Consider the following 27,014-nt stretch of genomic DNA (forward strand, 5'->3'; position numbering starts at 1 on the left):
CAAATACTAGTTGATGTATGATTTGTTTTCTCCCCTTTTTTCCAAGGTATGTTTGCATTTTATTGAGAGGTTTCCGGATTATCCAGCAACCATGGTTACAGGAAATGTGATCTCTCCACACTGAAGATTGGCTTGTGCAATGGGGCAGGTGCCTCCCCATTAAAGGGCGTTTTGTGGGTCTGTGTCCATTATCTTTTAATCAGTTTAATTAAAAAAGGTTTAAAAGAGACTATTTCAAGTCGTCATCGATTTCGTTTATTAATCAAATCAAATTTGGATATTACTGGATGCAACTCAGGCACAAAAGACCATTTTTTTAGTATTTATTCGTTTAGAACCATGTAGGATTCGGTATTTATAATTTAAGATAAGCCTATTTTTTTATATACTTTTGTTTTCATTTAGTCAATAGAGTATTATTGTACCTTATTTATTTAAATCTTAAATGTAGTGCTGTTAATGTATCTATGGAATAAATATATTTCCAACCTGAGTGTGAATTTGACAGTGGTTTATGTTGAGATGAATAGATGGAAAAAAAAAAAGAAAAGATAAGGTTAGAAATGAAGTCATTCCAAAAAATTAGGAATAGCTCCAATAAGTGATAAAATATTAAAATGTGAGTAAAATAGATTAAGGTCATGTTTGGGAGTGTTTAAAAATAAGTGCTTATTTGGGCCATTAAACACTTATTGGTATTGGGAAATAAGCCTGAAATAAGTGCTTATTTTAAAAATAAGGACTTATTTTTTAAGCCCAAATTTCTAGCTTTTTTAAGTGCTTATTATTCAATTTTTTCTTCCAAAATTACTCCTAGTTGAATTTTATAAAAGTACTTTCATAAAAGTACTTTTATAAAAACACTTTTATGAAAGTACTTTTACGAAAACACTTTTATAAAAGTACTTTTATGAAAGCACTTTTACAAAAACACTTTACCAAAGCACTTTTAAGAAAATACTTTTATGAAAGCACTTTTACGAAAGCACTTTTAAGAAAGTACTTTTATAAAAACACTTATAAAAGCACTTTTATGAAAGCACTTTATAAAAGCACTATTACAAAGGTACTTTTATAAAAGTGCTTTCATAAAAGTATTTTCTTAAAAGTGCTTTTGTAAAAGTGTTTTCATAAAAGTATTTTTATAAAAGTGCTTTTTGTAAAAGTGTTTTTATAAAAGTAATTTCATAAAAATGTTTTTTTATAAAAGTACTTTCATAAGTGTTTTTTATAAAAGTAATTTAATAAAATTTCTTTCAAAGGGTATATTTTGAAAATTTGAAAGAAAATGAAAGAAAATAGTCATAAATGCTTATTTAAGTGCTTATTAGAAAAAAAAAACTACTAAATGCACAATATAAAATAAGTGTTTATTTTAAAAATTAAGCACTTGAAAAAATTGGATGCCAAATGCAAATAAGCACTTATTTTTAACTTAAGCACTCCCAAACATGGCCTAAAATGATTTGGAAAGATGTATAGAAGATTATAACAAGAAGCTATAAGGTCTAAAAATAGATAAAAAAAGAAATAGGTTGAAGTAATAAGAATTGATTTAAGTGCTCATGATTTAACTATGGATATGGCCTTAACAAAAAAGAATGGCAAAACATGATTTATGTTTATGTTGCCAACCCTATATAATTGGATGTTAAACTATTATCTATTTCCAGTTTCCAAATTCCAACCTTACCTTTATATATTGTAATATTGATTCTGACCGTAACGTCCATAGAAAAAAAGAAAAAGAAGGAAAAAAGGAATGCTAAGCACGATTGGTCTAACAAGATGCATACAATGGGCTACATAACCCAATCAATAGTACTAGCTTGTCACTTGCCAGATTAATAACGAATGTTCACGGCTTCGTTTGATTAGTTAACAACTTCACATAAAAGACTAGTTTTGGAATCAACCTTCCATCTACAAATGACCATTGATGATTGAACGTAAGCTATAAAACAAGAGACCTTGTTATTGCTGCTTCCTTTTTTTTAAGAATACAAGACAAATTCCCAGTTAAAGCCTTTCCAAATTCCGAGTTCCCTAACTAAGAACAGCTTGGGAGCAGCAGTATAATTCCAAACAAAAGAATGATAATGATCTCTGTCTCTCTCTCTCTCTCTGCACTTAACAACAAAGCTCTTCCCTTCTAAGACACATCTACAAACACAGCAGAAAACAAGAAGCATCACCAACTAGTGGCAAAGATATAAAGATTACAAAAAATAGTCAGGAGTCTTGCGTGTGGTGTCAGGTTCAATTTGCCGTGGGGCAGGGTCAAATTGAAGAAAATTCTGATCCATGTTCTCCCCAATCTCTAGTATCGCCGCCATGTTACCACATCGATAACAATAGTTTGGGGCACTGAATACCGTAACTACATTCTTGTCCTGCAACCGTCATTGGACAATTAAACAAAAAAACAAGCAATTGATTAAATGAACACTGAATAATATGATAGATGAAGTAGAAAATCAGTCGGGCTTGGGCATTCATTTCCTTTAGGTTCACCTACCTGACACCAGTTGTACCCTTCCATTACGAGCTGATGGGCTCTTGAGATAAGGGTAAGTCCATTGGTGTGGTTGAACTGAGTAGCAATATCCTGTCCAAATGTGTAGCCAGCTCCCCGGGGAGATATCCCCCATCCACATCGATCGTCTGGATCAGACCACAAGAGGTCACACATTGGTCCCTCGTGCGGAACCTACTCAACACAGGGAAAGGAATATCAGAAAACCCAAGTCAACAAAGGCAAATGCTAATGGACCAACAAGTCAACAATCCCAATCAAACTTATTAAAAGGCAAGATTGATCATCATGGGATATTGATCAAAACAATGTTTTAAATCCACTGTTGACCCAGACGGTCAAACCAATCAAACCATCACCAGACACCTTTTTAGGTCCAATTTTTCTAAATGTCGGAAATTAATCAAAACTTGTTGACTTGGTCAAAACCCACCTAACCTGGGAAGTTGAGCTGTTGACCCATTTGACCTGGTCACAGGTTACATGTATATCAAAACGTCTAGAGGCCATTACTTTGTGCTCAGTTGTCCAATTGGGTTTATTTTTTCATTTTGGGTTGCTTTTCAAGATTTACACATTCCAAGGCACCAAGGGTGCCTTGTCCTTGTCCCACTATTTTTGCCAAAAATGCTTTTTTGGTCTCAAATCCCAATTTTTAGTATTTTTAAAAATAAAATTTAAAAACTGAGACAAAATAATATACATATATACATATTTTACATGCAGAATGAAATTATACAATATTTAAATGATATACATGTATATGTGTGTGTTGATGTGTCACGGTCTGATCTGTATGACCTGGACGGTTGAACCACTGACCCGAGATCTGGAGGCAAAAATGGTTCAGCCTCCAGGTCAGTTTTAAAAACAGTCTAAAAACATTAAAGACCTCCCAAGAGTCTTTCATAATCTTGAAAAATAATGGGGAGCTGCTTTCAGAACCTGCTTCATTCACTGAATATAAATAAGATGATTTCGAATGGTATCTCTGTTTGAGATACACACCTGGTGAATTAAGTAGTGAGCACCTTCAGATTAATGTTGAATGCAAGGAATTACAGAAAACAATGTTTTATTCTCAAATGACGACAACAATGTGGTATAGGTCATGGATATAATCAATAACAAAACAACATAGTAGTGAGCACCTTCAGATTAATGTCTGGATTAATTAAAAGTTGGATGTTTGAACAATATTGAAAATTTGCATCTTCTCAAAGATCTTTAACAAACAAGATGCTGGCTTCTTACACTATTTGTGAATAGAGATCAAAGTAGTTCCAGATAATTGGGCTATTTAAACTTTATTCCCATATGCACCTTTTTGCTTTTGTCAAGTTTTAGCATTGCAATTTGTTTGAGTCATTAGAATATACAGGAAAACAATGCTTGCTGCCCTGTTCCAAATGTCTTGCCCACCTATTATCTTAAAAAGTATGGCAATGATTAGCAACTGATTCATGTTATAGTTTTCAAAAAAGTTAAAAAAAAACCATTATGTTACGCTCTGTAATCCCACATTCTTTCCATGTTAAAATGGCTAAAATATATAGTTTCTGAAAACTAATATTGTAAAGAATTGAAACAAAGCAGCTACAATTCTTTCTCAAACAGTGAGGCAAAGTACCTTTCCAAAAGCAGATGTAAATGAAAGTAAAAATGCGGAATCGCATTTTTTGTATAGTGCAATTCTGCATTATAGTGCAAACACTTTGCCATCTTAATTTGGGTGGTTTATAGGTGCTTTCTTCTGTTTGTGTTGTTTGTACATCCCCCCCCCCCTGCTCCTTTTGAATATAACTGTTACCTTTTTCTCAAAAAAAGAAAAACAAATTGCAATCACAGGCGAAGTAGTTAAAAAGGTGTTGAATATGTGAAAAAGTAAAGGTCAGAATAGTAATACATACTTCTTGTATACGATCCAAGGCACGAATATTGTCCAACGTATCCAAAGACGGCGAGAGTCCACCATGCAAGCAGAAAATCTACATTTGGCATTAAATGCAGATCAGAAGTGATAGCTAAATTGACGTTAAAAAGATATGCACTGTTCTTGAATTCAAACCTGACTCTCAATCAGGGCTGTGAGAGGTAGATAATCAAAAAGATCGGTGAAATACTTCCAGACATTTGCATTTCCATATTTTCTCAAGCATTCATCATAGAAACCATATCTGAAACAAAAACCCAATATTAGTAACAATAGGTTTTGACCGTGCCACTGATGGAAATTTTAAGCTCATGATACTCCAACATAGGCTCTGTACTTATGCACTGTTTAACATGGCAAATAAAATAACTACACATCAAGAATTTACACACAAAAGTGGAGATTAAATCGTTTCCATTTTCCCTATAAATAGGGCTGCAACTTGGTTGGGTTGAGCTGGGTTTAAGGTCAATCTAGGCCCAACCCTAAGACTTGGGTGGCCCAAGCTCAAGGCCAAACTTGATCTGCCCAACCAAGTCCAGTCCAAACTAAAATTCAACACACTCAGGTTGGTCCTCGGTTCGGGCTGGGCTCAGGTTGATCAGTCAAGATCAGGCCAGTCTATTGGGTCCAATGTAGTATCAGAAGCAAGTCAAGAAAGAAGATTATATATACATATCATCAACATCCAAGTCTTGTCCCGAGTTCTAACTATATGGGGTCAGCAAAGCAACATGAATTCTGTTTTGCCATCTGTTCTATTTATTCAGTGGCTCAGTGCCATATTCATCATCAAATTATGGGCACTTGAATCATTTCTTTTTTTTTTTGAGAAAAAGTAATAGAAATTTATTAGATAAAATAAAGAGTACATGAAGAGATGCACAACAGAAAAAGGGAAAACTCCTGGGGATTACACTGAAATCAAGTTGTCACTATACATTACATCCATGCGTGCTCCTAACTTAGCTAAACCATCTGCAATAGAGTTTAGTTCCCTCGGTATCCAAACTTGCTCCCAGCTTACCAAGTGACTTTTTTTCCCTGCTGCCTTCCCAAAGGAAGCTCCTTTGAAGTATCTCAATCTTAGATCTTACTTTCCTTGGGATTTGGAAGACCGACAAATAATAGATTGGCAGATTTGCAAGAGAGGCCTTTAAGAGAGTGAGTCTGCCCCCTTTTGATAAATAGCACCTCTTCCAATTTGCTAGTTTCATCTCACATTTTTCCATCACCGGCCCCCAAAAGCTGAAATTTTTCAGGTTCCCTCCTAGAGGCATCCCCAAGTAGAGGATTGGCAAGGTCTCCACTTTGTATCCCAGAATGCCTTCAAAAGATTCCAGCATTGGTTATGTATCCCACAACACTACTTTTGGAGAAGTTGACCTTCAAACCAGTTACCCATTCGAAACAATTAATCACCCTCTTAGCATTGGTTATGTTGTCTAGAGATGCTTCCTAAGATAATGTCATCTGCGAACTGTAGATGTGAGACATGGAGAGCATCTTTTCCCACTTTGAAACCTTTTACCAAGTTGAGGCTTTTAGCTTTGTCAAAAAGATGGCTGAAGATATCTATCACCAATGTGAAAAGAAAGGGGGATAGGGGACAACCTTGTCTCAGACCTCGACTTGCCTTGAAGTAGTCTTTTGGTTCTCCATTTATCAACAGTGAGAACCAAGTTGATTCAATGCAGCCTTTACTCCACTTAGCCCACTTATCACCGAAGCCTTTAACCTTTAAAATTTGGTGAATACACTCCCAATCCACCTTGTAGTAGGCTTTTTCAAGGTCTAGTTTAACTATGGCCCCTGGCTTTCCATTTAGTTTTCTGTCTTCTACACATTCATTTGCTATAAGAATGCTATTCACTATTTGCCTTCCTTTCACAAAAGCACTGGTTTGAGGAGATTAGGTCTCCTAGGACTTCTTTTAGTCTTCTTGCTAGCACCCTGGTTAAAATCTTGTAAAAACCCCCTACTAAGCTAATCAGTCTGAAATCCTTTACCTCCAAGAGCACCCCTTTCCTTGGAACGAGACAAATGAAGTTGGAGTTCAATCCTTTGTTCACGATGACTGAGGAGTTAAAGTTCCTGAAAACCTCCAAGAGATCTTTTGCAATATCCAAACACAGCTGAAAAAAAGAACATTGGGAATCCGTCTGGACCCGGGGCCCTATCTCCATCCATTAGAAATACTGCCTCTTAGATTTCTTCCTCTTCAAACTCTCTTTCAAGCCAGATTTTCTTTTCTTCTGATAATTCTAACCCTTCCCACCTGTCCAGAGTGTATTGATTAGGAGATTCTTTAGTGTAAAGGTTCCTGAAGTAAGAGAGAAAGGCCTCACTAATTTCCTCTGAATCCTCCACTTCCCTATGACCTACTTTGAGTTTAGAGATGAGATTTTTCTTGCGTCTTCCTGAAGCATAAGAGTGAAAGAATCTGGAGTCATTGTCTCCTTTTAGCCACTTCACCCGAGATTTTTGTCTCCAGTAAATTTCTTCCCTTCTAATAAGCTTTTCCCATAGAGTTCTCAGGTCAGCTCTTCTCCTATTTGTTTCATCTAGGTTGTTGTTTTGATCTCTGAGGTCCAGCTCTTCTAGTTCCACAAGAATTTTACCCCTCTCTTCTTCAAAAGCCTTAAACTTCTCTCTTCCCCAAGCTTTTAACTTGCTTTTTAAGAACTTCAATTTCTGTAGCAGTCTGAAACCTGCCCAGCATTCCACTTTACATTCCTCCCACCAAGAGGCCAACTTCTTGCTGAAGTCCTTATGAGTGGTCCACATCTTTTCCAATCTAAAGGGGGTCTTGCAATTAAAACTCAGATCTGTTCTTAAGGCAATTGGCCAATGATCTGCGGTGCAGTGAGGGCAAAGTTCTTGAATCAGGTTAGGGAACTTCCCTACTCATTCTGAAGATACTAGAAATCTGTCAAGTCTGCAACTTATCGCATTTTCTTGCAGATTTGACCAAGTGAGCCTGCCACTATTGAGGGGGAGATCATACAAGTTGTGTCTATTCACAAAGCTTGAAAACTTCCTCATACTTCTTGTTGAAGTTCTACCATTGGAGTGTTCATTGATGAACCTTATGACATTGAAGTCGCCACCTATGCACCACGGAATATCATTGAATTCATGTACTGAATCCAATTCTTCCCAAAACCTTCCTCTTTCTGAATAGGAATTTGGCCCATAAACTCCCGTCATCATCCAATTAAAGCCATCTTTCTTATTAGTGAACAAGACAGATAGAAATATCCCCTTTGTCTACTTCTATACCTGAGACTTCTTCTTCATTCCAAGCAAGAGTAATTCCTCCTGAGGAACCTGTTGCAGGTACCACCACCCATTTTTTCCTCTGATTCCCCAAATTGCTTTGATCAGTTTTCTATCTACTACCTCTTTTTTAGATTCTTGTAAAATAAAGACATCTGGGTTTTCTCTTCTTAGAGTCTCTTTCACTAGACCCCTTTTCAGCTGCCCTCCCAATCCCCTGAAGTTCCAACTTAGAATCTTCATTAGGCCTCTCTTGTTGTATTTCCCTTAGCCACTCTGGTGAGATACCGCTCACCTCGGAAGCCCCTTCGAGGGTGGCTTAACCTCCTGAAACAGAAAATGGGGAGGAAGAAGAGAAGGGAAGGTAGGAAAAGAGGGATGCAGTGAAAGAGAAAAACAGGGGATATTCATTCATTCCTTCTTTAAAAGAGTAGGGCTTTATATATCTGGCCTACAGGTGTAATCATAGAGGGAATATCCTCTGATTGGCAGAATAACTAACTGATAACAAACTCTGGGAAATATCATGGAGGGAATATCTTCTGTCGACAGAATCACCCTCTCTATGTGTAACTAATTCTGAGGCTCTGTCGCCTGTCCTTTCTGCTTCCTTGAGTACTGCTGATGGGTAGTGGCCTGCTCCACTCCCTGTGTTGGGTTAGGGGAAGGTATTTGGTCCCAACAATTCCTCCCTCCTTAGCATTGACCTTGCCCTCAAGGTCTAGGTTTGGGAACCTCTCATTCAGCCTGAGATAAGGTTCCCAAGTGGCGTCTTCTGGGGGCAGCCCGGCCCATTCTACCTTGGCTTCTGGTACAACCTGCCCACCTCGTCGGACCCATCGAAAATCCACAATTTTGATGGACTCTGTGTAAATGTCCCCTTCTTCAGTGAATTGGGGTAAGCTAGATGAGGTAGGATTATGATTTCCCACAGCCTTCTTGAGAAGAGAGATGTGAAACACTGGATGAAGCTTCGAGGTAGTAGGGAGGTCCAATCTGTAAGCAACAAGGTCCACTCTTTCCAGCACCTTGTAGGGCCCATAATACCTGGGAGCTAGCTTGTGCCAAGCCCGTCTTACCACTGAGACCTGGCGGTAAGGTTGGAGCTTAAGGTAGACAAAATCACCCACCTGAAACTCTAATGGGCGGTGGTGAGAGTCATAGCTGATCTTCATTCGTTGCTGAGCCTTTGTCAAATTGGCCTTGAGCAGTCTAAGAATCTCGTCTCTTTCCAGTAGGCGAGTCTCTACTTCTGCCACCTTGGACGACCCATATTCATAGGGTAATATGGGAGGGGGTTCTCTGCCATATAGGGCCTTGAAAGGTGTCATCCCTACAGCTGACTGATAAGTTGAGTTGTACCAGTATTCTGCCCACGGAAGCCAGTGAGCCCATTGTCTAGGCTTCTCCCCTATGAAGCATCTAAGGTAGGCTTCTAAGCATCGATTAATGACTTCAGTCTGTCCATCAGTTTGCGGGTGATAGCTGGTGGATGGGTGTAGTCGGGTTCCTTGCAATCTGAAGTACTCCTTCCAAAATGAACTTAGGAAGGCAGGGTCACGGTCCGAGACAATGGATATTGGTGTTCCATGCAGTTTCGCCACGTCCCGTATGAAAATGTCGGCCACCATCGCTGCAGTGTAAGGGTGAGGCAAAGCAGAGAAATGGCTATACTTGGTGAGGCGGTCAACCACTACCATGATGACCTCTTTTCCTGCAGAACGAGGGAGTCCTATGATGAAATCCATGGAGAGGTCTTCCCACAGTTGCTCTGGAATCTTGAGGGGTTGTAGAAGGCCCACAGGTGACTGTGAGGAGTATTTCTGTTGTTGGCAAGTTGGGCATTCTGATACATAGTGCAACACATCCTTGTGCATTCCTACCCAATGGTAGTGGCTGCTGAGTCTTTTTAGGGTCCGTAGCACCCCTAAATGTCCTCCCAATGCGGAATCATGAAACAACCTTAGCAGTTCAGTTTTGTGGGTGGAATTTGGAGCAACCACAAACCTACCCTTGAAGAAAAGATCAAGCCCCACAATTTGGTAACCTGGAACCTGAGAAGGGTCACTTTTCCACCTTTCCCTGATGTCTTGCAGCTGTGGATCAGATCTGGCTTCTTGCCGTATAGCTTCAAATAAGGGAAAACTGGACTGAGAGCAGGTTAGTTGGGTCAGCTCTTCTACCCGTGATAAGGCATCAGCTACTTTGTTGGCAGGCCCAGGTTTATACTCGATGTGGTAGTCAAATCCCATTAGTTTACTAAGCCATTTTTGCTGCTCCGGGGTGTGCACCCCTTGTTCTGCTATGTACTTCAAACTTCTTTGGTCTGTCCTGATGATAAATTGGCGTCCCAATAGGTATGCACGCCATTTCTGTACTGCCATTACCACGGCCATCATTTCCTTGACATAGGTGGACTGATTTTGGTGGGCTGCTGAGAGAGCTTTGCTGAAATAAGCAATGGGTTGCCCCTTCTGCATCAGAACGGCCCCCACTCCGACACCCGATGCATCACACTCTATCTCAAAGGGTTGAGAGAAATCCGGAAGAGTGAGGACTGGAGGGCTAGAGACTACTGTCTTTAAGTCTTCAAAAGCCCGTTGGGCATCATCAGCCCACCCAAACGAATCCTTCTTTAACAGGCGTGTTAGAGGGGCGGCCATAAGCCCATACCCCTTAATGAAGGGCCTATAATAACCGGTAAGCCCAAGAAAACCCCTGAGAGCCTTTACAGTGGTGGGTTTGGGCCAATTTTAGATGGCACCTATCTTTTCTGGGTCTGCCATGACCTGGCCTGCAGCAACCACATGGCCCAAGTACCGAATCTGTCTTTGTCCAAAGGAGCACTTTGCCAATTTGGCATGCAACTGGTGCTCTCTCAGAATTGTGAGGGTAAGTTTGAGATGTTTCATATGGGTGCCCCAATCCTTGCTGTAAACCAAGATGTCATCGAAAAATACCAGAATAAATTGCCTTAAGAAAGGCCTGAAGATGTCATTCATGAGGGCCTGAAAGGTGGAGGGGGCATTGGTAAGACCAAACGGCATAACCAGAAACTCAGTGGCCATCGTGGGTCCTAAAGACTGTCTTGTGGATATCAGCCTGGTGAACCCGGATCTGATGATACCCGGACCGCAGGTCCAGTTTGGAGAACACTTGTGCTTCCCCTAACTCGTCCAGCAATTCGTCAATGAGAGGTATTGGGAACTTGTCCTTCACTGTAATCTGGTTCAGGGCCCGGTAATCTACGCAAAACCGCCAACTACCATCTTTCTTCTTCACTAGGAGTACGAGGGATGAAAACGGGCTGGTGCTGGTCTGTATATGCCCCTTGTCCAGTAGCTCTTTTACTGCCTTCTCAATTTCCAGCTTTTGGAAATAAGGGTATCTATATGGCCTCACATTGGCTGGTTTGGATTCGAGTAAGAGGGGTATCTGATGGTCATGGGCCTGGGGTGGAGGTAACTGGTTCGGTTCCTTGAATATGTCACCAAACTGATCGAGGATCGATCTTAGGCTCTGGTGTTGGGCTTCAATAGGTTGGTCACAGTCCTGATTGTTTAAAATCGGAACTGTGGGCCGAATGCCCAAATGCATAAACAAGGGCTGTCCAGTATCCTTGGAGGCCCGTATTATAGAGGCTAAGGTATCACCTCGGGGACTAGGAACCGCACCCCTTGCAAATGGCAGGTCTATCCATTTTGGCAAAAATCCATTGTCATTCTGGCCCAATCACACAGTGCAGGACCTAGGCCACGTAACTAATGGATTCCCAAAATGATATCAGCCCCCAAGAATTCCAATGGGTGAAGATCTACCACGAAATTATGGCCCTGTACGAGGATCCTTTCCTTCTTACATACACCATCACATAACATCTGATTCCCATTAGCCACATGAATTGAAAAGAGAGGAGTGGGGTGTATAGTCATACCTAGTTGCTTTGCCAAACAGCAAGTGATGAAATTCAAAGTAGAGCCACTGTCAATCAAAACCATCACAGATCGGCCACCCAATCTTCCTTCTACTCGCATGGACTGAAGAGGGTTGAGGTCCATGAGAGCATGTAGAGAGATCTCGGCTCCAACCAATTCTGGTTCGCCTGATATCAGCTCACAGTCTTCGAGGTGCTCTGGTTCTGTCCCCTCCGGTTCTCCCTCTGTTTGAAGGAGAAATACTCACTGGACCCGGCACTTATGACCCGACCCAAACTTATCATCATAGTTGTAACAGAGGCCCTTCTCGCGTCGGGCCTGCATCTCAGCCCACGAGAGGCGCTTGAAAGGCACAGTGGGCTTGGGCAAAATGGGCTTCTGTGGATCCCCAACTTGTTTTTGGGGTTGTTGTTCGGCCCGCTGGAGAGCCCTCACATTCGGATAGGATGGCTTGCTAGTCCTGCGCATGCTATCAATCTTCTCTTCTTGCAAGCAAGCCATGCCCGCCGCCGCCATGACTGTCGCTGGTCGAAGAGCTCTCACTTCCAGGCGGATGTCTTCTCTGAGACCTCCCACAAAACACCCAACCAAGGCCTTCTCTGGCCATCCGTGTACTCTGGTCGCCATTCTTTCGAACTCAAGCTGGTAGTCTGCTACTGTCCCCGTCTGTTTTAATCGAGTGAGAAGTTCGTCATAATCCACGAACGTCGTCGGCCCAAAACGGATGCACAGAGCTTCTGTGAACTCCGCCCAAGCTACCTGAGGATGGGTTTGTCGATACCACTGAAGCCAGAGAATAGCGTCTCCTTCAAGGTGAATGGAGGCGATGGCGACGCGCTGGTGTGCAGGGGTTTCATGGTACTCGAAGAATCTCTCTGCTCTGAAGATCCAAGGAATGGGATCTCCACCGAAATAGTTGGGAAAATTGATTTTAGTAACCTTTCCGACGGGGTAACCCCCAGTTCCCTGGCTTCTGGAAACAGAGGCATCGGCCCCTGTTGGCTGACTGGTCTCGTCGGACTGTTGTTGGGAGGCGAGGTTAGAGATGACCACCTTGAGATCCCTGAGTTCGTTCAGTACTTGGTGGAACCCAATATCAAGTTGGTCGACTCCGTCTTCCATGGTAGAGGATCTTGTCTGCGGCATAGCTGGTCTACAACCTTGCTCTGATACCAACTTGGTGAGATACCGCTCACCTCGGAAGCCCCTTCGAGGGTGGCTTAACCTCCTGAAACAGAAAATGGGGAGGAAGAAGAGAAGGGAAGGTAGGAAAAGAGGGATGCAGTGAAAGAGAAAAACAGGGGATATTCATTCATTCCTTCTTTAAAAGAGTAGGGCCTTATATATCTGGCCTACAGGTGTAATCATAGAGGGAATATCCTCTGATTGGCAGAATAACTAACTGATAACAAACTCTGGGAAATATCATGGAGGGAATATCTTCTGTCGACAAAATCACCCTCTCTGTGTGTAACTAATTCTGAGGCTCTGTCACCTGTCCTTTCTGCTTCCTTGAGTACTGCTGATGGGTAGTGGCCTGCTCCACTCCCTGTGTTGGGTTAGGGAAGGTATTTGGGTCCCAACACACTCTATTACCTGCTAATCTGTTATCTGTCAACCCCCACAGTAGACGTTTCAATTCCCTCTTAGACCCCCTTCTTTCACTTCCTTCACTGCATTTTCATTTTCTGCTTCTTTCTCTCTTCTTTTGAGACCGAGAAGTTTAGCCATCTCCTCTATACCACCTTCCAAACAACCTTCCCTTTTGTTACTATTCTGAACTCGTTTGTTTGCCTTCCTTGCCACAGAATCTAGGCGAAGACTATCACTCTGTTGTGGTTGGGATTGCTCTCCATCCGAACCTGGAAAACAAGAGGAGAAGTCGTTGCTTTGAGAGAAAGATAAAGGAGCCGAAACAGAACTAACAAACAAAGAGGGGGGAGAAGAAACTCTTGTATGTGGTTGAAGGTTGTTGTTAGGAGCTTTTGGAATGTTTGAAGGCGAATTCCATCCTTGTCATCTAGCAAGGCCTTCTGAGTCTGCGTCCCCGTAGTATGGATCAACTAGAGTCCTTTCTTCAAACAATTCTACACTTCCCCAAAAATAAAGATTTTGCCCTTGCAAAAGCAACCTCTCGCGGATCCGGTTCAGCCTCTATTGCATAGGAGCTTGTCTTCCCCAGAGTCTTCGCCTTCATAGAGAGAAGAGTAATTTGGCCTACGAATAAGTGGGAGATCTGTTTACATCCATTTTCCAACCTCCTAAGCTGGGGGTGTGTTTGGTATCTCTTGGCCTTCAAAGGAAGGGGTTTCGAGTGGGCTTGGAAATCCGACCTTCTCTAAAGAGAGTTGGGCCTTTAATTTAACTCAGCCCAACTCTTTACAGAAATTTGGGTTCGGTTTCGGGTCGGGTTTGAGCTCAAAAACCTTAGGATCAGTTGTGGCCCTAGAAGAGGTTGGGCCTGACTGTGGTCGAGGTTTTTCTTTTGAAGGCAAATTTAAATTTTTGAAAACTTTCCTGGGAGCAGCTTGTGAAGAATTGACTTTCAACTTCTTTCTTTTGTGAAAATCTAAATTTGCATTGTTTGGGAAATTTCGTGTCTAACCAAAAGAGTTAGAGCCACCCAACAACTTTGCTTCTGGGACATGTAAACTCCCAACTGTGACTTTTGGCTGATACTCTGTTGAACTAATGCCATGTGGAAAGGATCCATTGTTTTGAGTTGACTCGCTGAGTCGAGCAGTGGACTCGTTCGTCTTCTCCACCTCCACTGAAAGGTAAAACCAGATGTTTCTGTCTAGTAGAGGGATTGATCAAGGGACTGCATGCACGCCTCAATTCTGCACCTTGATCCTGGCAAAACTGAGCTGGGTAAAATTTAAAGTGTCAAGATCAATATCTTCTAGGCCTCCATACAATCCACCTATCAGAGCAAAAATCTCTTCCTTCCACATATGGAAGGGTAACCCTCTTATCCTAAGTTGGTCGTTGAAAGACAAGAATCTTGAGACTGCATTCACCATTGGCCACCACCGCTCAATCTTTACTCTATCTCTATAAAGATTAATCGTCTCTCCAGATTGACCCAAGCAAGGACCGACTTCTCTATCTGGGCAAAACCCACTGCCATGTTTTCTTCGAATGGAATAAGCTTCATAAGCTCTTGCGTATGAAAATTTGTTGACAAACCTACTTCCACCTCTCTCCAACTCAGCGAGGGAGATTTGGTGCATACAGAAGCTAATGCCAATTGTTGAAAGGTTTTTCCTGATGGACCACAGATATGAAGGCTGATCCCTCTTCCTTGGTTACTTTGCTTTTTCTTTCTAATTGAGGGAAGGAGTTTGGTGAACTGCCTTCAAAAGTGGGTGGAGCTTTTGAGGGAAAGATCAAGCTGAGAAGCTACTCAAACAAGGCCCAATCCTCAATTGATGACTCTTCAAGAATGCAAATACTTAGCCATGAAGTTGACTTTTCCTAACTGCTCAACCGCATGAACCTGCCCACCATTTGTATTCTTTCAACAGTAAGAGAAGAACTATGCCCTTTTCCAATCGCTTACGATCCAACAGAGGCTTTGATCGGGACTTTAGCGCCTGCTAGAAAGTCTCTTACCATCTTTATTTCATCCTTCAGCAAAGAGATTGTTGACCAAGCCCCCCTGCCCCGTTCTGCCACCTCAATCGAATCCTCTAGAAAGCTCTGTCGCCTTTCTAGTTCAAACTTTTTGGAGCCTATTACTGCTGCTGTTTTGTCCATCTTCTTCTACCGTTGCCTGCAAAATGTTGTTACCATCAAGGAGTTGCATGGTTTGGTTTCAAGGGAAGCGGGGTCTCCTCCATTGCTTCCATCAATGTAATCAAATCGGGATTTCCATTACTGAATGATGACCAACGGTTCTAATGATGATAGCAATCCTCACTACTAGACTTACAAAGAACACACCAATTAGGTCTTGAATCATTTCTTACTACTTCCACCCAAATCCTTTTTGATCTGCCCTTAGCTCTTCTAGTGCCTTCAATTTGCAACAGATCACTTATAATAGGTGTCATAGATGGTCTTCTATGCACATGACCAGACCACTTCAATCTACTTTCTCTCATTTTATCACCTATTGGAGCTACCCTAGGTTCCTTTGTATGACTTCATTTCTGACTCTATCCTTTCTGGTTTTATCACTCATCCATCTAAACATATGCATTTCTATCACATTCATTTTTTGGACAAGTTGCTTCTTAACTGCCCAACACTCCACTCCTTGCAACATAGTTGGCCTTATAACTGTTTCATAGAATTTTTCGTTAAGCCATTTCTCAAAATAAAATTCCTTGTAGCCGAAGTAGTATTCACCTATCACATGAGACTCCAGATGCACCCTCTGTTTTGCCCTTCCTGCTCCAATTTTATGAGCAACATCCTCCTCAATCTCCCCTTTTGTTTTGAATTGTTGAACCAATGTAATGGAAGAGGTCATCTTGAATTATCTCCTGATTTTCGACCCTAAACATATCATGGTTTGCACGCCTATTATTATTGAATTTACATTGCATATATTCTGTTTAGGTCCTACTTATTTTTAAAATACATCCTCCTCAATCTCCCCTTTTGTTTTGAATTGTTGAACCAATGTAATGGAAGAGGTCATCTTGAATTATCTCCTGATCTTCGACCCTAAACATATCATGGTTTGCATGCCTATTATTATTGAATTTACATTGCATATATTCTGTTTAGGTCCTACTTATTTTTAAAATCTCTTGTTTCTAATGTACTTGTCCACAAACCTAATTTTACATTTAATCCTTTATTAGCTTCATCAATTAATACTATGTCATCAGCAAACATCAAGCACCATGGAACCTCTTCTTGAATATGTTTAGTCGATTCATCTATGACTAGTGCAATAAACAAGGACCAAGTGCTGACCCTTGGTGAAGACCCATTGTAATTGCAAAATCTGATGTCTCTCACAGGTGTTTAGCGCTGCTTTTTGCACCCTCATACATATCCTCAATCAGCTCCACATACCTACTCAGGACTCCTTTCTTTTTTTAAAACCAACCATATTACCTCTAAATCAATGAAAACAATATGAAGATCTCTCTTTTTCTCTCTGAACTTTTCTATCAATTGTCTTAATAGAAAAATAGTTTCCGTGGCTGATCTCCCTAGCATAAACCCAAATTTGTTTCCACTAGGATGCTGTTAACTCGTTGCATTAAAGTCAGGGTTAGGCCTGACTGAAGTTGCAATAGCAGCATATGGTACTTTACCATATATTTACAAAAGTTGCAATAGCGGCACATGGTACTTTACCATATACTTACAATACAGACATGTTTCTAGTTCATACTCTTACATGACAAAAGAAGTACAAATTTCTTGCACTGTGGAAACCCAAGAAGTTATGTTGCAAAATTAGGACCCGCAGACTTTTTTAGTGAAAAATATATTAGAATAAGCAGATTTTGAGGAAGACAAAGGTCTTACACTTGAGTTATTTGCCGGCTCTCATGATTTCCTCTTAAAATTGTAATTCTGTCTCTATAACGGACTTTTAATGCCACTAGAAGAGTGACAGTCTCCACTGAGTAGTACCCACGATCTACATCAACAGAAACAAATAAACAAATAAGAAAATAAGAAAATTGAGAGAGCATGATAAAAAACTATTAATTCTAAAAATTGAATGTCACAGAAAAGTTGCATACAATCTTGCAGTTCAGTTAAATTGGATAAAATAGGGTATCTCAAACAGAGAAGATGGCAATCATTATGATCTTGGCATAAGCATCTATATTTATTGGAAAGCCATACTTCATGCTATTACTAGGAACTGTAGAAGAACCTGAAAATTCAGTTCCCTAAATGAAATCACAAAGTTCTGAAGTGGTTAGAGATCAAATCTTTTGTCCCTTGGGTCATCTTTGTTGGCTTCAGCAAGTGCAGAGTTGAGAATAAATTTGGTGATACTGTTATAACAGTCCATTCTGTCAAAATACCCTACTCAGTCATGATCAAACATTGTGAATGCCAATTTGCAAGGTCAAGCCACAACTGTAACGCAGCTATTAGCATCCATGGCCCAGATAGCATGGGAAGAGTCTCTCTTTCAGAACTTAGATAGAGATTCCATTTCGGTCTATGGTGCCCCATTGGGGAGGTTGATATGGCATAACTTAAGTCTATCCTGTGTTGACAGAGCTAAAATCTATCTCATGCTTTGAGATTTTGTACCTCTTGTGCAACATTTTACTAAATGATATTATACAATACACCATTTATTTTCTGAAATAAGAAAAAAGGAAGAAGAAATGCCACAACTAGTTAAATACTAATAAAATGTCTCAAAAATTAACATAGGGCAATAATAAGACTCCTAAAAAGGAAACGGAGAACATTTTACCTAGAATTTGGCTTTGGTACTTGCATATTAATATTGAGTAAAAAACATATTATTCTGATTGTTTTATTAAGAAATTACCCATCTAGAGGACAATTGGCACATTTATTGCATTCTGAATCTAAGACAAAATATGTGACAGATTCAAAAAGGACCGTTTTAGGAAAACTATGCATCTAACTAAGCATGTTTCCACTTCCCCAAAAGATCAATGTATAGTGAAGGCAAAGTTTGATGAATCAACCATTCAAAAGAGGATTATGAAATCCATTGAAACTCAATACGTGATTCAAGCAGCCAATAGTTTCAAAAGGTACTCTGGTAACCTCTCCTTCCTCATTTATGCATGTAAAGGGTTTACCGAGATAGATATTGTCCTCTGGTCCTTGTGCCCCTATGTGTTGGGGCATTTGGAGGCAGAGGAATAAGAGAATTTTTGAAGGAAAAGAAGTGATTGGCAGCTGCTAAAACGAGAAAAGAAGAATATTTTAAAACCAAAGGTTTTGTCAGTGCATAAGAACCAAACAGCTAATTTATCCATCATCTTGAGCAAATTCACTAGCACTATGTAATCAAAAGGTTAGATGGATTGGGGTCATAACTGGTAAGAATGTAGGAACCATGTCTTCTTCTGACAACAGCTCTATAAGATAGACAACAAAGTTAAAAAAAAGTTATCATTCTATAAATATAATTGACACAAATATTACTATTTACTACCAGAAAGATTCCCCTAATTGGATCCATCAATAGTACAAATCATACAGAATACCTGGACAGAAAAGGGACCCATCTTCTTCCTTTTTTTTTTTGGTAAAACCATCATCTTTGTTTTCATACAGAGAAATAGGACACAATTAATACACAACCAAAAATCATATTGGACACATCCAATCCCCGTAGAGACGGTGAAAAGATCTATTTTAGATCCCTCATTCACCCACAAAATCCTTCTTTTGGTAAAAAGAGAGAAAGAAGCTTTTATTTATAAACTCAAGGTGAGTACAAAGCTTCACAAAATCCATTTAATTCACAGTAAATCGACGAAAGCAATGCTGATCAATGAAAATAGAAATTGCAAATAAACTTCGCTCCTTCCATCCAAAGCTGATAATATTATACAAAACGGAAAATACAAAAAGGTAAAAGTTTTCCGATTCAATAGCATCATCAGGATCCCTCATCAAGCACGTCGACATACACAAGAACCGAAACTCAAACAGGGTTTAAATTAAGTAAAATGAAAAGTGCGAGATAACGAGGGAAGGAGTAATAACCGACCTACGTAATCGCCCATGAAAAGATAATTGGTATCTGGTGCATTTCCTCCGATCCGGAACAGCTCAATGAGATCATAGAACTGCCCATGAATATCTCCACAGACGGTAACCGGGCACTTAACCGGCTGTACGTTCCATTCCTCGACGAGGATAGTCCGTGCCTGCTCGCACAAAGCCTTCACCTCCGCCTCCGATAGAGGTTTACATTCCATCAGATGCTCGATCTGCCGGTCTAGATCCGCGTGAGACGGCATGGCTTGTTCCGTCGATCTGCAATGCAAATCGATCAGGCAACAACGGTTGGAAAGAAATCAGCCCCAAATCCACTAGAAATTCGCGTCAAATTGAGTTTAACGTACCGATAGAAGGCTGAATTAATCGAATAGAGGCATCATCGACGGCGATCAGCGATATAATAAGGTTGGGATTAGGGTTCCGGATCGAGAAAACAGAGGAGAATATCCGAGGAAATATAGATTAGCTCAGGTCCTCATTTGCTCATTCCTTGCAGCCAACTATTATTTTGTTTTTTCAATTTTTTGTTTTTGGCCTTTTGGACGGTCCGTCTTCATGTACCAGGGAAACCCTCTCCTTCCCTCCCTCCCTCCCTCCCTCGCTCCCGCTCTCTCTCTCTCTCTCCCCTACTTTTAGATACCCGGCGACCAAGAAATAAAAAACAAAATATAATTAATGATGAATATTTAAATGCAAATGTGATAACCAAGCTCTCAAATGAAACTCAAATCCAAATTGAAATGGCGTCTATTGTTCTCTCTCTCTCTCCTGTTGAATTCATACTCCCCTGTTCCCCGTTCAGCCGTTCTTTCTTGGAGCAAATTTTCTCTCTCCGGTGGCTTGCGCCGAGTCAAAGTCTTAAGGCGTTCGGACACGCGTCGGTTGCATCTGCATTCTGGACAAAAGCCTTTTTTGGCTCTACGCCACGTGTCTACTCCAGATTAAATCGGAATTGCGTTTCACTTTTCAAGTTCAACAGTCAAACTTCAGATATTTGAAAGAGGACTGCTATTTTGCGTACGATGATTCTTGATTCAGACATTTTTAGGCGGATGTTAGCATCACGGGCTTCTTAATCACAAAACGACAAGACGTACTACCGGAAAATCCTCTCTATTTACAATAAACCCGCTGTTTATATTTTGTCCTTTTGTTATTGGGCAAAAGTTGTATTAGTTTCTCTTACGATGTATTTGGTTTAAAAGAAAACTATGAATGACCCTGTAAATAGAGAGGATTGGAAAGGGACCGAACTCCTCTCGAAGAGACCGAACTCCCTTCGAACTCCCCTCGGTTTTGAAGAGAGTGATCCTGCCTCTCAAACCGAATTTCCCTCGTCAATCAAGACTGATTCATCGGGTTAGTTCAGATAGGGTAAACCCGTAGACCCTGGAACCCGACCTAGGTGGAGGTCGTTTCCAAGAATTTAGAACCGGACCCTACCCCATAACAATCGGATAGAATCAGTTCAAAGCTAGTTCATAGTCGGTTCCATTCAGTTCTGGTAGAATCTACCCATTTGCTCACCCCTAATAGCTACATATATGTGAGTGGAGTTGATTTACCCCATTGAAAATATGCCAATTAGAGGTATTGTTTTGGGCCATTTTCCCACATTAACGAAAAGTTGAATGAAAAATTAAAAAGGGTGGGATGAATTAGTAACTTAAGTATTAAAGAGTGTATCGGCTCATCAAGAGACGAGATGTGGGCTTTAACTATTGGATAAAGAAAAGAAAAAAATAATAAAGGTTTTTTAGAGAAAAACACAAATTAGGAATCCTTGGGTTTTAGCTGTTGGATAAATAAACACAAAAAAAAATCCTTTGGATTTTAACCATTGAATTTTTAATGTAATTTTGTTATTTTTTAATATATTAAAATCAATAATTCACTTACCACACTAATTTAATTACAAGCATTGCAAGTATAGAATTGAGAAAGATAAAGAATGAATTCTCTAATTTTCTTATATGTAATTATGTAGTTCACTTATTAATTTTATACGATTTTGACTTTTCTTTTGAAATTATATTTTGATGGGTTTCTTTTGTACTTGTATCTAGATTTTTTTTTAATATATACAATTGTTGAAGACAAATGTAAATTGACATTAATGTATCGTTTTCTGTTGAAGTAGTGTTATAATGTATTGAAAAATTTTCTTATATTTGTATTTTGAATATTTTAAAGTTTTTTTGTTAATTTTGGTTAAATCATTTATTAAGAAAACATTTCTGCTATGGTGATAATTTATTGAATGATCCTATAAGAAGAAAAATCCCTGGCCACACCACTGATTTTGGGTTTGGTTCGGATGTTGTTAAATCCATTTTGGATCCAACTTGATTGCAACCCTACTAAGCATTATTTAAAGGGTGTATACATATGTTGTGATTGTGATCACTATTGAGGGTGCTTCAAGCCTAACCTAACCGAGCCGAATATTAGTCTATTCAAGTTCAAGTTTGGCTCAATATATATATATATTATATATAGGATTCAAGTTCGGACTTGAGCTTATAGTGAGCCAAGCTTACTTGATCTTAAACCCACTAATAAAAATTAGGCTTGCATTGAGCAAACCTTGAATTGGCTTAACTCTAATCAAACTTTTTTTAAATCAGTTCAAGTTGGTTTGTGTCCACCTCTAATACAATGCTTCCATGCCAGCCCAATTAAATGTGAACATGCCAGTGATAAAATCTATATTACCTATAAAAGAGTAAATGTCCTTTTTTTTCTGAAATTTTCATTGGACGTTTTTTATCCCTTTTGTCTAAACATACAATGGGCATAAAGAGGGCATATATGTCCATTACTCTCATTTTAGAAACTGCCCACTTATAACTGTAAATAAACTATTCATGAATTAGAAATAGTTTTGTCTTAAAGATACTACCACATGCAAATGCATGTACATGTTTACTACTAAGAATAAAAGAAAATATCATGTGATGTTTTGAATTTAAACAAAGGGCTAGAGTTTTTATTTTTCCTGGTGAAACAAAGGGCTAGAGTTTTGTTGTGAAATTGGGGGTCGGAAAATAAGTGCTACAACAATAGTAGCTATGATCTCTTCGGTATCCGCCGATGGTCCGGTAACTGAGATGGCTACTCCACATCCATATCCATCTAAACACAACGCTGATGGTCCGGTAGCTGAGATGATCACTCGACATCCGACCCCCAAGCTCTTTGTGGTAAAGCACAATTGGAAAGTGCAAACATGTTTATTGCGTAGGGTTGCAGGTTGATAGTAGAAACTGGGGGTGCAAATGGATCAGATCATTCGATCCTATTTGGTCAAATTTGGATCACCCCAATTTCAATTTTTAGATCAGATTCGGATAATTCCTTATCCGATTTGTTATATATGCTATATATTTATTTATATATATGTTATTTATTTATTTATTTATACATATATTACTTATATTATATTTTTGTAAATTTGTTATATTATTTACTTTTTTTATAAAAAATATATATACATGTGATGAAAATAATTAAAAAATACTTATATATTTTGTTTTTCTTTATTAAAATCTCCATCAGATCCGAATTCATATCCATGTCTATCAGATCTGATTGGATCAGATATTTAATTAACAATGTTGGATCGGATTCAGATATACCCTTATTCAAATCCAATCTGATCCGTTTGCATCCCTAGTAAAAACCCTATTTAATGGCCCAAACTATTTATTCTGATGAACCCTGGTCACTTGGCGTCCCTACAAAATAAAAAGACATAGATCAAATACACAAAGCCTCTCTACGGTAAGGTTAGTGGACCTTATGTGTAATGTGTAATATCTAAGAAAGTCATAAGTTAATAGGATCTTTGACTCGTTGAAGTGAAGTCTCAATGCTACAAATAAGAAGGCATAGATCAAATACACAAAATGCTTTCCACATAGTGGACCTTATTTGTAATATGTAATATCTAAAAAAGTCTCAAGTTGATAGGATCTGTGACTTGTTGGGGTGAAGACTTGGAATCAAATCCCATTGCCACTAAGATTGGGGGGGTTAAGGGGAGGGCTAGAGGGGGATGGGTTACCCCTGTTGTGCAGTCCATGAAGAAAAAAAGGGTAAATTATAAAACTCCCCTGTATTATGGGGTCAATGACAAAGACCCCCTTGTACTTCAATTTGTGACAAAGGCCCCCTGAACTTTTACATTGTGAAAAATATCCTCTCAGCCGTTAAGTCAGATGACAAAATGCGTTAAATTACCAAAATACCCCATCAAACTTTCTCTATTTTCTTTTTTTGCCATTTTTTTAAACCTAATTGACCCAAATGGAGATATGTTGCTTCAATAAAGTGACCGAGAAAACAACATACTCAATTTTCTGGCTTCATGTTGTTGGTCTCTTCTCTCTATTTTTGTAAATAAATCTTCTCTATTGGAGAAGACAATGAACAATACAAAGTGTAAAAAACAAAGTAATATACTTTCATAAATTAAAGACAAGGATAAAATAAATTAGAAAATGGTAGTTTGGGAATTTAGAAAACTTTGAACAGTCGGATGAGAATATTTTTTTGATGTTAACTGATGGAGCACTAATTGAGGGGGTCTTTGTCTAACAGCTAAAGTTCAGGGGGTCTTTGTCGCAAATAAGGGGTCTTTGTCACTAACCCCATAGTAAAGGGGGGTCTTTGTAATTTACCCTAAGAAAAAACATACTTATCACCACAAATGTTTTCTACTATGTAATAGACTAAAACAGTTGGAGCTGTTGACTTGTCATATAGAAACAAAATAGTTGTGCAATTTGGGCAGCTCCGAGTGGAGAGAATTATTAAAATCAATGTTTTCAACTTGTTGATCTGGCTGGAAGGTTTAGTTTTCTTAAAGCCTGGCTTTTAACAAAAAGTCAAAAACTATTGACTTGGTAAAAATTTGTATGATTTGAGTGGTTGAACCATTATTCTGTTTGATTCAGTCGTTGGATCATGCATACTAAAACTTTTGGAGACCATAACTTTGTACTCGGTTATCTGATTGAGGTGATTTTTACATCGATTGATAACTTTTTAAGATTTATGCATCACAGGGGGCAAAGGCACTTTGTCCCACTTTTTTGTAAAGAAATAAAAAATATAAATTGAACATAAAACAATACATATATACATATATAATGTATTACATGCAGAATATATATATATACCTTGCCTTGGTTTTGTGCATATCTTAAAAGTTATATTTGATTATAAATGTCAACTTATATCTTTACCCTTCTCTCAAAACGTAGATGTAAATCTTTACCTTATAGTTGCACACATATATAGCACGTGTCCCTTACATTAGATTCTACTTAGGGTTGTTGAGCTAGAGCTATTTCGATTAGCAGTAGCCTCCGCCTTTACTAAGGGTTGTTGGGCTGTTTTGGTTGTTTTAGTTATTTGGTATTTCTTGATTTTTTTTGTTTTTTCTTTTGCTGTTGTTTGTGCTCTTTTGTTTCTCTTTCCTCCTTGAAGTTGTTATCTCTTTTATTTTTTAATGAATAATTTCTCTATAGAAATATAAAGGGTATATATAAAACGAGTCTGATAACCGAGATTGCAACCATACATGGAGAACATTTCACGCCCTTACATGGTGTTATGTGTGGGGAGATGATCCCAATGCACAGAGAAGTGTTTTGTGGGTAGGTGTGGGTAGAGTTGTCATGGGTAGGAGATCCGGAGTCATATAAAACATGATACATAAAGGCCCCGTTTGACGCGTCTTTCCGCACGGCCTGTCGGTTATTTACAAGCTCGATAGATTGAGATTTAGCCTTTTCCCATTTGGTTTGCAATAGATCTAGTCGCCAAAAGCCGATGCGCTGAAAAGACGAGTGAAGCCCAAAACGGGCGATTTTCGGGAAGCTCCAAATGGAACTTTTGCGTTTTTTTTTTTTTCTATTTGTCTTTGCATGGAAAGACACACAAAAAGACACGCCTTAACCAAACGGGCTTTAGGCTGCTTGGATCTTAATGCAAAATCTCAATGTAGAGGTGTAAATTGGTGCCAGGCCACTAGCTTGGCATGATTGTATGGGCCGATGGGCCGTGTTGGGCTTGGGGTTTTAGGTCAGCGGGTCAGATTGGCATGGCCTGCACTATCGTGCTGTGCTGCCTGTGGCTCGAGGGTTGGCACGGCCTGACACGACCCATATATATATTTTATATATATTTATATAATATATAATATATAATATATAATATATTATATAAATTATAAATATATAATAATATATAGTATATAATATATTAATAAAATAAACAAATGTTTTCAATTTTATTATACTATTTTATTTAATTATTGTATATATAAGAAATTGTATACATCAAAGTTCATATAAAATTAAAATTTTAAGTTTTTTCTTAAATAAATAACTCTGGCCCGATCCACGACCCAGCCAGGTCCAATGCTTGGCCCATGGACCAGCCAAGCCTGGCCTAGCATGGGCCCATGTGGGCTCGGGCTATGGGCCATGCCAGGTTGACCCTCAAAATATCCCAGGGGAGGGAGGCACGGCCCAACCCACACTTTGCGTAAGCGACACGCAAGCTGTGCTGTACCGGCTCAACACAACCCGTTTTACACCTCTAGCTCAATGTGTCTTTTGAGTGTGAGAGCTACCATAAAATCTTCCCAAAAAGACTTGCCAATCGGCCCCAAAGTTTGGGCTCCACTGCTTGCGTACGCAGAGAACAGGGTAGTAATTTGGATTCCAATCACTTACCCACTATGTATAGTAATTTGGCTTCCAAATTCGAATCAGCTCACAATATGATCTCTAAAATTTTGCTAAAAATATTGAAAATTTAAAATGCTATTCTTTTGGAACTCCTTGAAAATTTTTGAAAACAATGAGGATATTATACACTTGAAAGTGAGATCAAATCAACCCCCACCAGATTGCCCCTCACAATGTCCTACAGCACATCCTCGCTGTGTATTGGAAATCTCCTGATGATAATACCAGAAATGGTGATGTCATCATGAGGAGATGTTTCTAATACATGGCGGATATGTACTGTGAGACGTTGTGGGGGCTGACGTCATCACCTGATAAGCTGATTTTTAGTCCAAATCCTCTATTCGGGGAAACCTTCTAAATGACGGATTTGATTTGTTTTAATATCCATCAATTTGGCTTCCATCGTAGGATGTGTTCTATTTAAGCCCTAATTTTAAACCTTAAACCTCTAAAACCCTAATCCTAAACCTTAAAATTAGTATATAAAATGCGGATGCATGTCCTCCAACATAGTAGGAGCCAAGTATTTTCCTTGTAAGTTATAAATATCCATCCAAGCTGCAATTACATATCCTGTGTCTGAGCCCAAGATGGTGCCTAACAGACCAATATCTACACTTCTACATCCAACCCACTCCACCAAAAAGAAGGGAGAGAGTGGGAGCTCAAATCGATGAGGAAATTACAAGAGAGTTCAACAATAAGTCTTGTCTGAATCCTTGCCTGTTCATGATTTCAATCATTTCATCACCCTCAATGTCTCCTTTTTTTTTCACTTGAATGCCCTTGTCCATTTTACAAAGTGAGACGCTTCCACTTTAAAAGAGAAAGAAAGAATTTTCTTGAATTAAATGTTTTTTTCCTTT

At 39.3% G+C, this 27,014-nt stretch overlaps 1 protein-coding gene across 1 annotated transcript; it reads right to left on the bottom strand.

The window, feature by feature from the left end:
• Positions 1 to 1,943: 1,943 nt before the first annotated feature.
• LOC104596284 (serine/threonine-protein phosphatase PP2A catalytic subunit) lies at positions 1,944 to 19,989 on the bottom strand. Its single transcript, XM_010257364.3, has 7 exons — positions 19,729 to 19,989; positions 19,371 to 19,639; positions 17,177 to 17,291; positions 4,605 to 4,713; positions 4,447 to 4,524; positions 2,519 to 2,710; positions 1,944 to 2,393 (listed from the first exon to the last, which is right to left on the bottom strand). The coding sequence occupies exons 2-7, from the start codon at positions 19,621 to 19,623 to the stop codon at positions 2,220 to 2,222; spliced, it is 921 nt and encodes a 306-aa protein (XP_010255666.1). The 5' UTR covers positions 19,624 to 19,639; positions 19,729 to 19,989; the 3' UTR covers positions 1,944 to 2,219.
• Between the last annotated feature and the right edge of the window lie 7,025 nt (positions 19,990 to 27,014).

This window comes from Nelumbo nucifera, chromosome 3 (genome assembly GCF_055504915.1).
Source record: "Nelumbo nucifera cultivar China Antique chromosome 3, China Antique-T2T, whole genome shotgun sequence".
Lineage (NCBI taxonomy): Eukaryota > Viridiplantae > Streptophyta > Magnoliopsida > Proteales > Nelumbonaceae > Nelumbo > Nelumbo nucifera.

Bases quoted from the DNA above. Each gene is read 5' to 3' on its own strand.
- LOC104596284 (XM_010257364.3), bottom strand. From the start codon at position 19,623: ATGCCGTCTCACGCGGATCTAGACCGGCAGATCGAGCATCTGATGGAA. The intron at 17,292-19,370 runs GTCGGTTATTAC...CTGTTGATGTAG, and splicing joins TTTCATGGGCGATTACGTAG to ATCGTGGGTACTACTCAGTG. The intron at 2,711-4,446 runs GTATGTATTACT...TGTGTTGAGTAG, and splicing joins CCTTGGATCGTATACAAGAA to GTTCCGCACGAGGGACCAAT.